This window comes from Manacus vitellinus, unplaced genomic scaffold (assembly GCF_001715985.3).
Source record: "Manacus vitellinus isolate BGI_N305 unplaced genomic scaffold, ASM171598v3 scaffold_68_pilon, whole genome shotgun sequence".
Taxonomy (NCBI): domain Eukaryota; kingdom Metazoa; phylum Chordata; class Aves; order Passeriformes; family Pipridae; genus Manacus; species Manacus vitellinus.
This window is the reverse complement of record NW_021940744.1, coordinates 951,525-967,561: the sequence shown is the minus strand read 5'-3', so window position 1 is coordinate 967,561 and position 16,037 is coordinate 951,525. Positions and strand designations below refer to the sequence as shown.

Below are 16,037 nucleotides of genomic sequence, written 5' to 3'. Positions count from 1 at the left end.
TTTATTTTAGCTGACCTTCCTGTCCATTTAATGGCTGTGAGGAGTCCAAAACACCCGTTTCATTTTCCTGTCTAATGCGCAGCTCACACGTAAGAGTTGTTGTTACTCACTTGTAATAAGTGACCCAACACCCTCTGAGACTCCAACACAAGCTGAGGGATGTTTTGCTCCTGCCTGTGGAGTTTCTGTAGGCACAGCCCAGAGCTGGTGACAGACTCTGTGTCTCCATCACAAACCCAATGCTGCTCATGGCCACGGTTACCACGGGAACATTACAACATGTTTTGGGACCTCATCAGCCACAGGCAACACCCCCCCACTTCTGCAAACTATTTCAGCTGCAACTGGTGAGCTGCTCACTGATAGAACTCGTTTAATTGTTTGACAGTGTCCTCAAAATGCTGTTTAGGCATCAGACAAAACCCCTCATGTTTTCCAGTCTTTTTGGCATTTGTGGCAATACCTAGAAAAAAACGTGTTATGGGCAAAGATTAATTAAAAAAACCCAAACTCTCCCTTAGGAAGACTATTTCCCCAGGCACAGGAGGTCCCCAGAGAACACAAATCCCACGTTCAGCTGCACATTAATCCTGCCAGTCCCATCAAGTGTCAACAGCCTGAAAAGCAGGAGAGCCCTCTCTCTCCTTCTGACAGCTAAACTGTGTATTCCCTCTAAACAAATTCCTGATGGAGAAGATAAATTTGTACAAATGCCCTGGAGATCACCTGTAACATCTGAGAGCATGATCCAACCAGCCAGGAGACATGGGCAGCTGCACTCAGTGTGGCAGGAATGGGATTAGTGCCCTGAAACAAAAAACTAACCAGAACTCATCATCAAACACAGCCTCAGCTGGCCTGGACTGCAGATAACACAGACCTTTGGAAAATCCATTTCACTGGAGATTTTGCATTTGACATTATGGAAGGGGATGATGTCCAGGAAAGGCATCTGAATATTCATAGGGTGATGCATTTACTCAAAGGAGATGTAGCTATATTGTGGATATGTAGAAATTCTACTTTTAAATGCACTTTGGTTACATAAAATCTTACCCCTGTGAAATACTGGTACAGAAATATTCTTCTCAAGAATCTACAAACTTCTCCTCACTTTGTCCCTTTGTCTCATTTTTTGCTTTCATAATTTATATTCTTTTTAGAGTAACAAATTTCTTGCTTGGGACAAATAAGAGATTTGTCACCCCTTGTAGCACTCTGACTCCTAACACCAGGAGTGCTGGCAAAAATGGCAGAAATTCAGAGCTATCCAGGGAAAAATTTCCCTTCTACTCTGCAACCCAACACAGAATAGAATAGAATAGATTAGAATAGAATAGCAGTATTTCATTTGGAAGGGACCTACAAGGATAGTCTGCCCAATCAACTGAGCACTTCAGGGCTGACCAAAAGTTACATCATTGTTAATGGCATTGTCCAAATATCTTCGAAACACTGATAGGCCTGAAGCAACAACCAGCCCTCTGGGAAGCCTAAACCAGTGTCTGACCTCCCTCTCAGAAAAGGAATGTTTCCTCAGGTCCAGTCAGAAATTGGCAGTACAAATTAGCTTACTGCAATTGAGGAAGGAAATATTTAATATAAAGTATTAAACAAGACAAATGACTCCAAAATATGCAGTGTAAAGGGTGTACTGGTGCACGAACCTCAGCTCAAGGTATAAGCAAAGACTGAGATCTAGACTTGATCCACACAGCCCACTTAATTCCTCAAGCCTCAGTTTCCCATCTGTACTGGGATACAATTATTCATAGGATCATTTAAGCTGGAAAAGCTGTCTAAGATCAAGTCCAATGCTTTACCAGCATCAAGATTCCAGTTGTCTCCCACAGAGATTAAATGAAAGATCAAATTAGTAACGACCTAAAATCCCACTTTGCTCTTCTCCTTTATCCGTGATATCCTGGACATTGGAGTTAACCTGCCATCCATCCTAGACTGGTGATGTTCCCACAAAACAAAGGATTCTCTCCAGTACTGCCCGCAATGCCTACTTTTCTGGTCTTCTTTGCACTTCATCTATCTAACCAAGGAGCAGTTAAGGGGACCTTGGGCCAGATCCCTTCCAAACCATGGAGAATGTGGAGTGCTGCAGCAGGCAGGTCCAGCTGTCCTGTGGAGCTGGGAAACCTGCGTGTCCTCCTCTGAGAACGTCCATTTACATCCCTGTGTCTTACCTTTTCAATTTTTTCATCAAGCATTCTGAAGAATTCTTGTTGGCTTTCAGAGATGTGCATGCTGGAAGGCAAAGGAACAGTATCAGCACAACACAAATTTTTCCATTATAGAACACTGATGCTGCAGACCAGGGTTGCTGAGGGACGCAGCTGTCAGCTTCCACCATTGTGAAAAATAAATCACTTTACACTTTCATCTACAATGTCAATTTTTAAAATCTTTTTTTCTTTTTCCTATTTTTGGTTTGCCCACAAAAAAACTCACTGCATTTAGTTCTGTATATGTGTGCTACACTTGGGATGGTAACTAGGACACAGGAGCATCCATGGAGGAAATGAATGGAGGAGACCATTCCCTTCTCCAGGTGGGCTGCCCGGGCCAGTGGGAGCCCCCTCTGTGTCAAAACAGGTTTTCCAAGGCTGCCAATTCCACCACCACCAAATGAAATGAAATGCCAATGAGGTTAAAGTCTTGCACTGGAGGATCTGCGCATCCTGCTACAGGTGGGCTCTGCACCCAACACCCAGGTGGGCCTACGAGCCCAGGCTGGGCCTTCCCTCCCAGAGGAGTGGTCCCTACTGCTCCCTGAGCACAGCCAACAGGTTATTCACAGAATCATTTAGGTTGGAAAAGCGCTCTGAGATCATCCAGTCTGACCATTCCCCCAGCACTGCCAAGGCCACCACTAACCCGTGTCCCCAGGTGCCACATCCACACACCCTGTGAATCCCCTGGGACGGGGACTCCACCACTGCCCTGGGCAGCTGTGCCAATGGTTGACCACCCTTTTCATGAAGAGATTGTCCCTAAGATCCAATCTAAACCTCCCCTGGCACAACTTCAGGCCATTTCCTCTTGTTCTATCACTTGTTACTGGGAGGAGAGACTGAAAACTCCTACAACCTCCTGTCAGGGAGTTGTAGAGAGTGAGAAGGTCCCCTCGAGCCTCCTTTTCTCCAGGCTGAGCCCCCCCAGCTCTCTCAGCCGCTCTTCATCAGATTTGTGCTCCAGACCCTTCACTTCAATTAATTCTGCAGCACCAAGAGTCTCAGTGATATGATTTTGGATTAGCAAAGAGGGCTGGAAAATACTCCTTTTTGTTGAGGGTGGCACAAGACCACAAGCCCTTCCCCAAGGGGGGACTTGCAAGCTACAAATCCAGGAAGGTGGGACGTCAAGGAAAGGACGAGGAGACAAAGATGAGGATGTTGGCAGACAGTGTTTGGGGTGGGTCTGCTTTATGTATGTTAGAGGATGGGGAGAACCTCCTTCCTGCATGAATAACATCCCTCCGGGAAGGTGAGGCCGGAGCATCCTCTGGACCTGCAGCAGGGAGGAGCACCTGGGCCCACGGGGGGCTGGGGAAACATGCCAGGGACTCAGTGTGCAACAAAAAAAGATGCAGAAAAGGAAGGATGAGGACTGGTGCCAGTGTTAACAGTGATGCCAAACGGTCAGAAGGACACACAGCTCTCGGAGATTTTCTCCAGCACAAAAAGCTGGCTTGGTTTGCTGCATTCCCACCCTTTTCCTCAGAGTGATCCTTTCAGCTGTCATGAGTTAATACTCTCCCTAAGTGCCCAACAACAGGCTGCACTTCCCTACAAAGCTCAGCATTCAGACTGCCCTTGCTATCAGGATGAACATATACAATGATTTGCTTATGTTGGACATAAATGAAGGCTCAGTTCAGAAGTGAAGGTTTCAGAAATGGCATTAAAACCTAAAGCTGGTGATTCAGGAGCAGGAACAATTCACCTTTCAGTGGTTGTGGGAGTTTTTGTCCCCAGCTGTCTGCCAGTCCCTCAGGTTCCCACCTCCACCTCAGATGGGCAAAAGATGCTTGTTTGGGACAGCTGACGCTGTCACCTGCATGTTCAGGTGTCTTAGAGAGGGATTTTAGGGCAGTACAGCCCTTTCTTGGTAGGTAACTGCTTGAAAAACAGTTTTGCCTTTGCAACACCATAAATCCTGTTTCTAATAAAATGAGATGATACTGGAGCGACTCACCCCAGCCATAAATTGTAAGAAAACTAAAAGAAGGCAGGGAAAAAAAAAAAAGGAGGATTGCATTGCTATATACATGAGAATTCCCACAGGAAGTCCTAAAGACCTGACAGTCTGCGATCTTCACACAAGTTTGTCTGGGCAGGAAAACTGCCCCACAATTTAGAGACAAAAGACACTCCAATGCTGACAATTGAGGAGCTGTGTATAACTGTAAAATCCACTGCAGGGCAGGGAACTGACAGAATTAGTGAACACTGGAAGAGTCAGAAAACCATCAAATCGAAGCTGAGTTCTTGGAGAACACAACAGAAAAAAAAAGATTTCCCCAAATCGAAATGTGGATTTAATTCTCCATGTAAGAAGCACATCAGAAGGCATGAGAACACATTTTTAAATGTTTCGTGGCAGGCTGATGAAACACATTTTGCCAAAAGCAGAGATATTTATCCCCAGTATCAGCACTGTCTGAGTGATGAATGGACTCAGAGAAGCTCTGCCAAGAAGGAGTGAGTAAAAACTTCCCTGGGAACTTAATCAGTAGAATTTAGGAACACCTGCATCCAGCTCTGGGGTCCCCAGAACGAGTCATGGACTTGTTAGAGAGGGTCCAGAACACACCATAGAAATAGTCAGAGGGCTGGAGCACCTCTGCTCTGGAGACAGGGGGTGTTCAGTGGGGAGAAGAGAAGGCTCTGGGGTGACCTTACTGCAGCCTTTCAAAATATCAATATATAACATGGAGAGGGAATTCTTAGCAAGCCAGTAGTGACAGGACAAGGAACAACAGTCTTGCAGTGACAAGAGGGCAGGGTTAGATGGGATATTGGGAAGGAATTCTTCCCTGTGAGGGTGGGGAGGCCCTGGCACAGGTTGCCCAGAGAAGCTGTGGCTGCCCCTGGATCCCTGGAAGCGATTTATCCACTCATTTCTGCTCTGTCAGCTGAGTAGCCCTTTTCCCCCCAGTGCCACCCCTTCCAGCAGCCAGAACCGTCGTGGTTTTTAGAAGATAAACCTTTAAAAAAATAATTGTGCATGATAGCAGCTATTTGCTGACCTGGCATTTAGCAACTCAAACACATGTAGCCACTTTACAAACAGAAATGCAATGGTAACTTGGGCAAACAGCAGAGCCTTGGGCAAACAGTGGAGCTCCTGCCCAACAACCTACCGTGACATTCTGCACCTCTCTCAGAAGTTTACTTATTTTGGCAGGACTGGCATAAAAATATTTACCTCTGCCAGTGCAATGAAAAAAATGGGCTTTTTGGTGATTCAATGTCAGTTCTGATTTCTGCAGGAACCTTTAAAATGATGGGTTTGATGAAAGAATGGAAACCCTGAACCCATGCAGTTCCTCTGGCTTGGATGTACCAAGAGATTACCCACCAAAACAACAGCCCTTTTCTACCCCAGACTAATTAGCCTCATGTTAGAGCATCTTAAATACATCTCTGACCCTGCTGGGAAGGGCAGAGCCACAGTAATGAAGTACAGCTTTGCTAAAGTGTGATTTTACCTCCACCTCCCTCCTGTGAGTTTCTTTGCAATTACATCCAAAGCACTTATTTTTTCCCTTTGAAAGGAGGCTGAATTATACTGTCAGTTGATTAGGAAATTACTAAAGTTTCCAGTCTTGAAACCGTGTTCAAAGCACTTGATATTCAGCAAGTTAAAGTTAATAAGTGCCCTGAGGGCAGGGCATAAAGAACAGCATTTCCACACTGTTCAAAATCCAGCAGCAGAGCTTCTTCACTTGTTCATTACGAACCTCATATACAGCTCCATGTAATCTGTTATTTCCAAGCCAATTAGTGATTAAATGTAATGATGATTTAGATAAGAAATGAATTACTAATATCAATAACCAGCTCTGTCACAAGAGTTAAATATTTCATGGCACTGACTGACCTCAGCCAGGGTATGGGCACAGAACTGCCAGCCAAGGGTGGAAAAACTCTCAGCTACAAAACCCTCCTCATTTTAACGTGACCATTCTAAATGGAAGAAGTTTACCATTCCCAATCCCAGGCAATACAGCTGCTAATGTACACCAGGAGCAAAAACCTCCCTGGGAAATTAACCGATAGTATTTATGAACAGTAGTGGAGATATAATTTTAGTTATGTGCAAGTTGTATGGAAAGCTGAGAAACAACACAGGATGGGTCTCCTACCAGCCATGACAAGATGCCTCTCACCTCTTTTTAGGTCCTTTGCTGTGCAAAGGAGAGATGCTGCCCAGTGTGGTGTTGGTCTTGGGACACGAGTGACCTTATCTACTCTACTTAAATTGAGCATGGTTTTAGGGCTGCTGGAGCCACCAGCTGGTCTGCACTAGGCAGCAATCTTGAATCTCACAGACACTGCTTAACCCTCTGTTTATTTGTATTATGACTTAAACAACAAAAATTGAACTTACTTTGCTCTGGGTTGATGTACTAATCCTGGGATCTCTTTATTAGATTTAAGTCTTACGTTTGAACTGGCACTTTTTTCCTGAAACACACAAAAAACACACAACAGAGATACCATCAGTATTTAAGCACACAAAGGGAGACAGGCACTTGTCATCACAGTGTCACACTGGGCTGGGTTCAGGCTCAACCTGCAGAACCCAATGAGGAAAGCTCAGGGAAAATTAAATTAAAGGCAACACAACTGATGCAGTGTCCCCACGTGGGCAATTTTTAAATGCCATGAGCTTGTTGGTGTGGGGGAACTGCCTCTGGGTCACTGAGCAAAATCCATGGAAAATGAGGTGTGCATCTGTGGCTTGGCTCCTCACAGAGTTGTATCAATAACAACATCAACTAGCACCTTTGAGAGGGCCCCAGAGTAACCCAGGCTTGCTCAGAACAGAGCTGAGAAACAGTAACATTGTGGAAAACCATCTGTGGGAGGAAGCATATGTTAAACGTGGCAGGGAGAAGAGCAGCAATGGCAGCCTTGACCTGCTCAGCCAGAAAATCAGGAACAAGGAAGGAAACCAGCTCTGGAGAGCCCATCATAAGAAGGATGTGGATCTGCTGGAGAGAGTCCAGAAGACACCACCAAGAAGAGTAGAGGGGCTGGAGCCCCTCTGCCCTGGAGCCAGGCTGGGAGAGCTGGGGAGGTTCACCTGGAAAAGAGAAGGCTCCAGGGAGAAGGCTTCCTAAAGGGGCCTCCAGGGAGCAGGAGAGGTACTTTGGACAAGGGCCTGGAGTGACAGGATAAGGGAGAATGGCTTCCCACTGCCAAGGGCAGGGTGAGACTGGGTATTGGGAAGGAATTGTTCCCTGTGAGGGTGGGGAGGCCCTGGCACAGGTTGCCCAGAGAAGCTGTGGCTGCCCCTGGATCCCTGGAAGTGTCCAAGGCCAGGCTGGACAGGGCTTGGAGCAACCTGGGCTAGTGGAAGGTGTCCCTGTCCAGGGCAGGGGGTGGGACTGGATCTTTAAGGTGTCTTCCAACCCAAACCATTCCATGTTTACAGACAAGAGCACAACCATGTCCTCTGCAGAGGACCAGAACCGTTAAAAACATCTTAAGAAAGGCATGAGACGGGAAAAGAGATGAGAGCCAGCACAAGGTAACACCTTGTCATCATGTCATGAGCTTCTGTAAACCAAAACTTAGTGCACACATGTACCTATTATCTCCAAAATCCTTGAAAAGGATAAGGCCCCTGCCAGATCCTCCCAGTGCCGTGTGCTAGGGAAAGCTGCTGGTGCAGATGGGAGAGGTCTGAGTCAAATCTTACAGCTTACCCGCTCCACAGAGCCCTCTGAGTTTCTTAGCCATGACAATTTAAGAAACATAAACCCAAAAATTAGTGGGTTTGTGGGTAATTTTGGTGGGTTTGTTTAGCCTTATTTAGTCTTTGAGTGTCTGAATCACACAAGGCAATTTTGGAGAGGGCTACTAAATCACTGAGTCAAAAAAAAAAAGAGGCTGTCTAGCAGTTAATATTTTAATGAATAATTCCACAAGGGATGTAAACATCAACTGCCTCAGCATCTTTGGCACTGTTTAATGCATATCTTCTAATCCTCCTAAGCAGAGAACTGTGTGTTGCATGAAAATATCAGTGAGAGAGAAACAAGCCCTTCCTCCAAGCTCTAACAAGTGTCTGTGTGTTTGCTACATCCCACCAGCCACCGCCTGCCCGTGATCCCGGGATGTCAAGTCAGATCAGCAGAACAGAAGATAAAATCCCTTCTTTCAAAGCATCTCCTAGCAGTGTGCAGATGCTGTGTGTGATGAACATGCATGAACCTCTCATGAGCTGCTGTCTGACTCTCACAGCTGGCAAGCAGAATGAAAAGAGAGGGATGGGTCTCATGGGGGAGACACTCGTGACAACACCAACACCTGAAGTCAGCTAAAGGCCAACCTCGTGCATCAGGTGAGCTTTTATCATCAGATTTACTCCAGGGGAAGGGGAAAGGGAAGGGGAAAGGGAAGGGGAAGGGAGAAGGGGGAAAGGAAGCTCTGATCTACAGCTCCTGTGTTGGGAGCTTTGATAAATCACAGCAGGGCAAACTTGACTTCCACACCTCTGCTCATGCTCTGCTGTCAGTGCAGCTCTGTCAGGAGTTGGAATCAGCCCAAATCCCAGCCTAAAGAAACTTCTGGCACTTAGGAATGAATAGAAAGACATAAGAAAAATATATGTTGCCTTCTCTCTCTGGGTCCCAGAGCAATATTCAGAATATTAACAGACTGACATAGGAAAAGGGAAATAAAATATCAGTTTACTTGACTTCAAGATTCCACAGTTTATTCTTTCCCTCCTATTGCTCCTGATAATTAACACACCTCAATTATCTATCACAATTCTCCTGTTTAAGCAGAGATTATTTTACCTTCTCCATCTGTTGCTCAGCAGGAACAAACAGAAAAAGGGGAGTTAAGAGAAAAATAAACCCCAAGCAGGTCTCAAATTGGCTCATTGCTTTGTTTCTAGCTATTATTTATGGCACTGATATTTCATTGCACCGATCGAAATATTGGCTTTGATAAAAATAGATATTCAAAAACAATTCTCCCAAATACAAACAAATAGACTATTTTTTCCTCATCACTTTGAAGACAAACTGACTCATCAGAAATTAATGGTCTGGCTTCTAATATTCTGCTAACAAGAAAAAAAAAGCTGAGATGCTCTAATGCAGTCAAATTATTCTTTCAGGCTGACTTGACTTTGATTGAAGGGTCACATCTCTCAGTTCAACCTCATTTTCTCCCCTATTTAACAATAAATAAGTTACCAGGCATCAACAGAACCACACCTGGTTTTAAAGCCCAAATCTGTTGCAAATGGAAAGGAATATGCAGAAGTTTGTTTTTAATCTGGCTCTGCTTATAAGGATTATTAAAAGTAAGTGCAGTAAATGCTGCCTCACACCACAGGCTTAAAAGGAAACCCTCCAGGATGCTGCACTTGGAGAGCAGCATTGGCAAAAAAGGGGAATAGTGGACATTTTCCTCCCCATTATTTTGCAATTAATCATTATCAAGGTAAAACTGTCATCCAATCAAGGTGATTTCATTTGATAGATTTGTTAATTATTGTTAATTCCTCCATAAAGGATGCACCATATCCAGAATTTCAGGGCACTAACAGATGGCAGTGACTCTGCTGCCAGATGCTATTAACACAGCAACAGCCACTACTGCCACTATAATTAAATATCTGTCAACATTTCCCTTGATGCTTCCCCTCTTATGAACCCATTTCTACAGACATGGGAACTTCATTGGAAGGATTCTGCTTTCTTCACAGGCTGCCACAGATGGACTCAGGTAAGCTGTTAATAGTCCTTCTTCTTGACACTTTTAACACTCAGCTTATTAGAGAAGGGCTGATTTTTAAGAGATGCTTCCATAAGAGCTGCCATATTTTATGAAGAGACTATACTTTATTTTAAGCATCTTTAAATTTATTAAACTGGCCAAGAACTCAAAGATGACAGCAGCAACACCACTATGTAATCTAATGCCTAATTTTGATTAACTTAATCACATATTGGTCTTTAATTGTTTTTTCCTCTGAAGTTACAAGAATTAAACAAATACACAAAGACATGGAGGGGCTGGAGCGTGTGCAGGGAAGGGAAGGGAGCTGGGAAGGGGCTGGAGCAGCAGGAGGGGCTGAGGGAGCTGGGGGGGCTCAGCCTGGAGCAAAGGAGGCTCAGGGGGGACCTTCTGGCTCTGCAACCCCCTGACAGGAGGGGGGAGCCGGGGGGGGTCGGGCTCTGCTCCCAGGGAACAAGGGACAGGAGGAGAGGGAACGGCCTCCAGCTGTGCCAGGGGAGGTTTAAATTGGATCTGGGGAGAAATGTCTTCACTGAAATGGGGGTCAGGCACTGGCACAGCTGCCCAGGGCAGTGGGGGAGTCACCAACCCCGGAGGGATTTTGAAGACATGTGGATGTGGCATCTGGGGACATGGGGCAGTGGTGGCCTTGGCAGTGCTGGGGAACGGTTGGACTGGACAACCTTAGAGGTCTTTTCCAGACAATTTTACATTTCTAAGTCAGTAAAACTTAGTGTAACGGGGTTCTTAGTTTCCAGTCTGGTTTTGTTTAATTTGCAAAAGGCTGAAGTATCCAATTTGTAACCTGGAACCACCAATGTGGAAGGTGGCATGTTCCTCCAGATTAGTATAATTTTAAAAATTAATTTGTCTCTGTAGATTTGCTATTAAAATATATTTGAAGCAAATAGAAACAACAAAGGTCTCTCCAGAGAGTGATCATGTTTTTACTCAATACTGGTAGTTTACAGCCATTCAAATATTTTTAAAATAATATTCCTGATTTATATCAAGATGACACTTTTCTTCAAAGGAGCCCACAGCACCTTTAAACTGCTTTCTGGAGCCATGTAATTCATCATGAAAATAACTTACGGGAAAAATGAAGTGTTTGTTTTCTTTTTACACCATAAACTATTCTTTAAAATAATTGTATTTGAAAAGGAGGAAACCAAATGCATCAGTCAGAAAGGGAATGAAAGATGAGATGTAAAATTTTAATATGCCACCCCAGCATTTTTTACCTCGCTCAGTCATGAGGACAAGCCCCGGGTGATAATATTTCACATGGACTGTCTTGATGCATCAGGATGAACAAGGGAGAAGTGAACCTATGAGATTTTACTCTTTGCTTTATACACACATAAGTATTTATTTTTTGTGCTATCCTTTGACAGGAAGAGAGCCTTTCTTTTTTTCTCTATCTACCTGGAAGCAAAACCACCTGAAAACGTTATTTAGTGTAACTTTATAACCAAGGGGCAAATCAAGCATTGAAAAATCTCAGATGCTGGTCAAAAGGGATTACTCTTGGATGCAGTTCCATCATTATCCCTGCCCTAATGTGTACATGCACCTAACACAGAAGGGGGTCCCTAGGCACAGAGCCATAGAATCATACAATATCCTGACTTGGAAGGGACCCCCAAGGATAACTGGATTCAGCTCCTGGCTCTGCACAGGACAGCCCCAGAATCACACCACGAGCCTGAGAGCACTGTCCTCCAGGTGCACACCACCTCCAAAACATACACCAGAACCTAAAGCCAGGGCTTAGCAATGAATGTGACCTGCATGGCACACACACAGAGACAGAGAAATGGATGTTCATGGGGAGGAGACATCTAAGAAAGGTGTTACCTTCACAGTCATCAGAAGGACCTTCTACCTTTCCCAGGTAAGTCTTTCTGAAAAGGAACCTTCTACTTGCAACAGTCAGTACTGGCACAAACTCCCCTGATCCCTCCACTGCCCCTCCCAGGGCAGTGTGGGTGCAGTCACAGAGGCTCCTGGACACACAACTGCAACACAAGAGAGCGGGTGCTGGCCCTGCTTCCCCCTTCTTGCCCCAGGCTCCTACAGAACCTGTGTAACCCACCATGGGAGCTCAGTTTTAAGGAGCACCTTGTATCTGAGGCACTTGAGGCAACAACAATGCCCAGCCAGTCTGTTTGAGGCAGCACTGCTCCCTGGAGCACCCTGGTCCTCAGGAACGAGGACCTGGAATCGTGGCCGTTATTTGTGGATTTGGATGAAGCTTGAGGTCACATTTCATAATAAAAAACCTGTTTTAAATGGAATACTGTAATAAACATTATTGCTGTATCAGGCCAAAATCCCCTCAACTAAGCATGAAGGATTTGCCCATGATGCCTTACTCCTGTCAGCATCTCCATCCTTGGAGAAGTCTAAAAGGTGTCTGGACTTGGCCTTGGGCAGGAGGCTCTAGATGGTCCTGCTTGAGCCACAGGGACCAGATGACTTCCAGAGGTCTCTTCCAACCTCATCCAGCCTGTAATGCTGTGACAAAGTATCTTCCTTAATAAATCAGACACTGAAAAAAACCACTTTTGAATAGGTTTGTTGAGTTTTACCCCCAAGCAGCAGCGGGAGAGACCGGAGCCATTCAGGCATGCAAAGGGAAAGCAGCAGCAGACACAGTGCCTGGCATTTATTCTGGAGAAAAATCCAATTCTGCAAAGCCAGCCAACACCCCGCAGTGAGTCTGCACTGACGCAGGGAGTGTAACCCAGGTTTGGCAGAGAGAACCCCTGTGCTTTCACCAGAGATCCAAAATGTGTTCCAGACCTCCTCCTGAAACGAGCTCTTAACGGAGCTCCTCCTTCCCAGGGTAATTACTGGGAAATTCTACTGTAGCAGCTCCAGATCCTGCAATGCAATATGGAAGAGCAGGATTCAGAAAGCCCCAAACCCCCCCGAAATTTACTTAGAATGGGATAAAAACAGGTAAAAAAAGAGAAAGGTATAAATCCTGAGCAGCTTTCTACAGCCCATCAGAAAGGCACCTGTTGCTGCAATCTGAGAAGTTAGCGAATGCTGCTTTCAGTGGTTATTATAATAATAAATAAATAAATACCTACATACAATCTACATGGAGATCCTCCTCCAGACTGGGATCATCTACTAAAAAGAAGCCAACACACAAAGCCAAGGCAAGTGCAAGCGGGAAGAACAAAATGAGTGCTGGATTACAGGGAAACTGGGTGAATTTGGAGACCAAGAAAAAAGACAATGAGTTCTAGCTGAGAACACACTACAAATTCTGAAAATGGTTTAAATGAAGCTTAATTTACCCCTCCAAGGGAGGAAGCAAAGCTTTGTGCCACAAACTTGCTCTGTCCACAGCTCTGGCTCTGCTGCCTCTCCAGTATTGAGCTCCCTCTCCAAGGACACCCAGTCTGAGGTTACTCACTTGCTGTTCAGGTTTCCTGGATCTGCTGTTTGTGTATTTGGTGAAACTGGTGCAATAACTAGTTTCTAGCTGCTTTTTAAAATGCTTTTGAGATGTTAAAAATTACAGTGCAAGGGTTATTCTAAAAAACATCTGACATGCCCATTACACTCAACTCGTGCTGCAGGAGCTCAAAAATCAGAAAAATCCAACCGTAAGTGTAAAGTTGGGGAAAAAAAGAAGAAAAATAAAGGAAGAAGAAGGAAAATGCTCCATCCGGAGTGAGTTGCAGGACTTCTCTTGCAGTATCTAAATACAGCTCACCCTCAGCCAAAGTTACTGGCCTTTGAGCTTTGATGGAGAACATCATTAAAGAGCAGGGGAAAAAAATGAAGGGCAATTCCCACCATGAAAGGGTTTTCACAGAGCATTAATATTTACTAAATCTAATAGCTACAACTTTCTAAATATTCTCATCACCTTTTCAACTCCTTCCCCCTCCCAGCCAATATTAGAAAGTCTGGACTAATTGGTTACAGTAATTCCAATTAATTCTGTCAAGTAACCAGACACCAGGAAGGCTGTAGACAAACTGAAAAGTATACATGGGAGCAGCTGGTCTGAGGACAGGAAATTAAGGCAGGTAAACAGATGAAATTACTCTTACCTGCACCTTGGCATCCCTGCTTCCTTTCACAGCTCTGAGGTTTTATCACCCCACAAGTTAGAATACTCTTGGTTCTATATGGCTTGGGACACTAAGGTCCAGAAAAATAAAATCTGGATTTCTATCTCTTTTCTGCAGACAGATTGATAAACATCAAGGTGTCCCCTATAGAAAATGAGGGGTGTGATCACTGGGGAAATGCCTCTGTTGTGAAATATGAGGATTATATTGCCCTGAAAATCAGGGTTTTCTGGCTCCCTCAGCATCTGTGGTACTCTGAACGGTCAGCCAGGACAAGAAAATGAGCATAACAGAGATAAACAAAGCCAGAACACCTGCCTCCAAGTGCAGGAAGTCTGAGGTCAAAGAGGGAATTCTCTTGCTCCTGCAACAGGATCCTCACTCATCCATGTAGCAAACCCAGAGAATGGGGACACGGGCAGGAAGCAGAGAAGGGACACATCTGCGAGACTGCCACGAGACTGCCAGCGGGAAGGGATTTGCAAAGTGAAGCTGAGGAGCATCTCCTCTACAAACAACTTTGCAAGAGGCTGAAAACTATCCCTCACAGTCATACACCCAAGAAATTCAGGTGACAAGGTGCTTTAGAGCTTACGTCAAAAGATACCAAAATACTGCAAATAAAGTGCTACGGGCTGGACCTGCTCTCCAACTCTCATTAATGCACCACATCTTTAATGGCTTTGGTATGTCCAAGTGCTTGAAAGTTTTATCTAGCAAATAAAAAATAGATGGTTAAAAGTTAAAAACTGCATTACTGATGACTTTGAAGACTAGACTGACTCTTGTGGAAACTTCAGAGGGTTCAGGGCACTTGGCAACAAAAAGCACAACTAACCTTGCTGTTCTGCAGGTATGTTGCTCTCCTGGATTGTAGAACCACCCTGGATAACAAAACCTCGCTCAAAAAATGAACTTTCTGTTATTAAACCTGTGTCATCAACAATTCTCTCTCTCTCTTGCTCAACCAGCTTTTAAAAAAATACAGTTATTTATAGTAAATGTATATATTACTCATGCTCCCAATTTTCCATGCATCTCCTGAAGGCAGTTTTCCACCAAGTGCAATAACATGGAAAGAGCTGGCACTAAGCTGGAAACAACAGTACTGAGTGAAGTCTGTAAAACATTTACAGCCAGGAACAAATGTTGCAGGCAGTCTTGAGAGTGAATTTGGGTGTCACGGTGTGCCTGCTCCATGAAGGAACTTTGCTGGAATGGCATGGGGGTTATTGCCACCACGATTTTTGCACAGTTTTTTATTGAGATGGTTTTGAAGAGCTTTATGCCCTTCAAATATACATGAGAGAACATAACTAGAGAATGAGATGTGTACTGTTTAAATAGCTGGGCCTAAATTTTCAGCAGCTGTAGCATTTTCTCAAGCTGGTCTTCTAAAGGCAAAAAATGACCTTTTCCAGACTGTTCTTAGAACTTGTTCTACACCTTTGTAAAATCAGGTCTCTCTCCTGAGATCTTCCTGTGCTGCCAAAACCCACCAGGACTAACGCTCCCCCTGTGCACATGTCCCACCCCACTGCCTTAATACAAAGTTTTGGATTACATTTTAGGGTGGGGTCGTGGAAAAGATGGTGACCATCAAACAGCCACTTTGAAGAGGACAAGTGGTTCCATCAAACCAGTCTTAATGGAGAATTTTGCAGGATACACATAAGATGGAGCACTTCTCCACGGAAAGGCTGGGAGAATTTGGATTGTTGTGTCAGGAGAATAGAAGGCTTTGGGGTGACCTGAGTGTAGCCTTGCAGGACCTGAAGGGAACCCACAAGAAAGATGGAGACTATTTACAAGGGCCTGGAGTGACAGGACAAGGGGGAATAGCTTCCCACTGCCACTGGGCAGGGTTAGATGGGATAGATCCTTCCCTGTCAGGGTGGGGAGGCCCTGGCACAGGCTGCCCAGAGAAGCTGTGGCT

General features: G+C 44.8%; 1 protein-coding gene across 1 annotated transcript in view; it reads right to left on the bottom strand.

Annotated features, from left to right (window-relative positions):
• CUNH1orf21 (chromosome unknown C1orf21 homolog) overlaps positions 1 to 16,037 on the bottom strand; it is a 66,446-nt gene that overhangs the window by 6,641 nt on the left and 43,768 nt on the right. Inside the window, exons 3-4 of the mRNA XM_008930823.3 lie at positions 6,628 to 6,704; positions 2,199 to 2,259 (exon numbers count right to left, since the gene is read on the bottom strand). Coding sequence (XP_008929071.1) covers positions 2,199 to 2,259; positions 6,628 to 6,704 — 138 coding nt within the window. The remainder of the gene's footprint in view (positions 1 to 2,198; positions 2,260 to 6,627; positions 6,705 to 16,037) is intronic.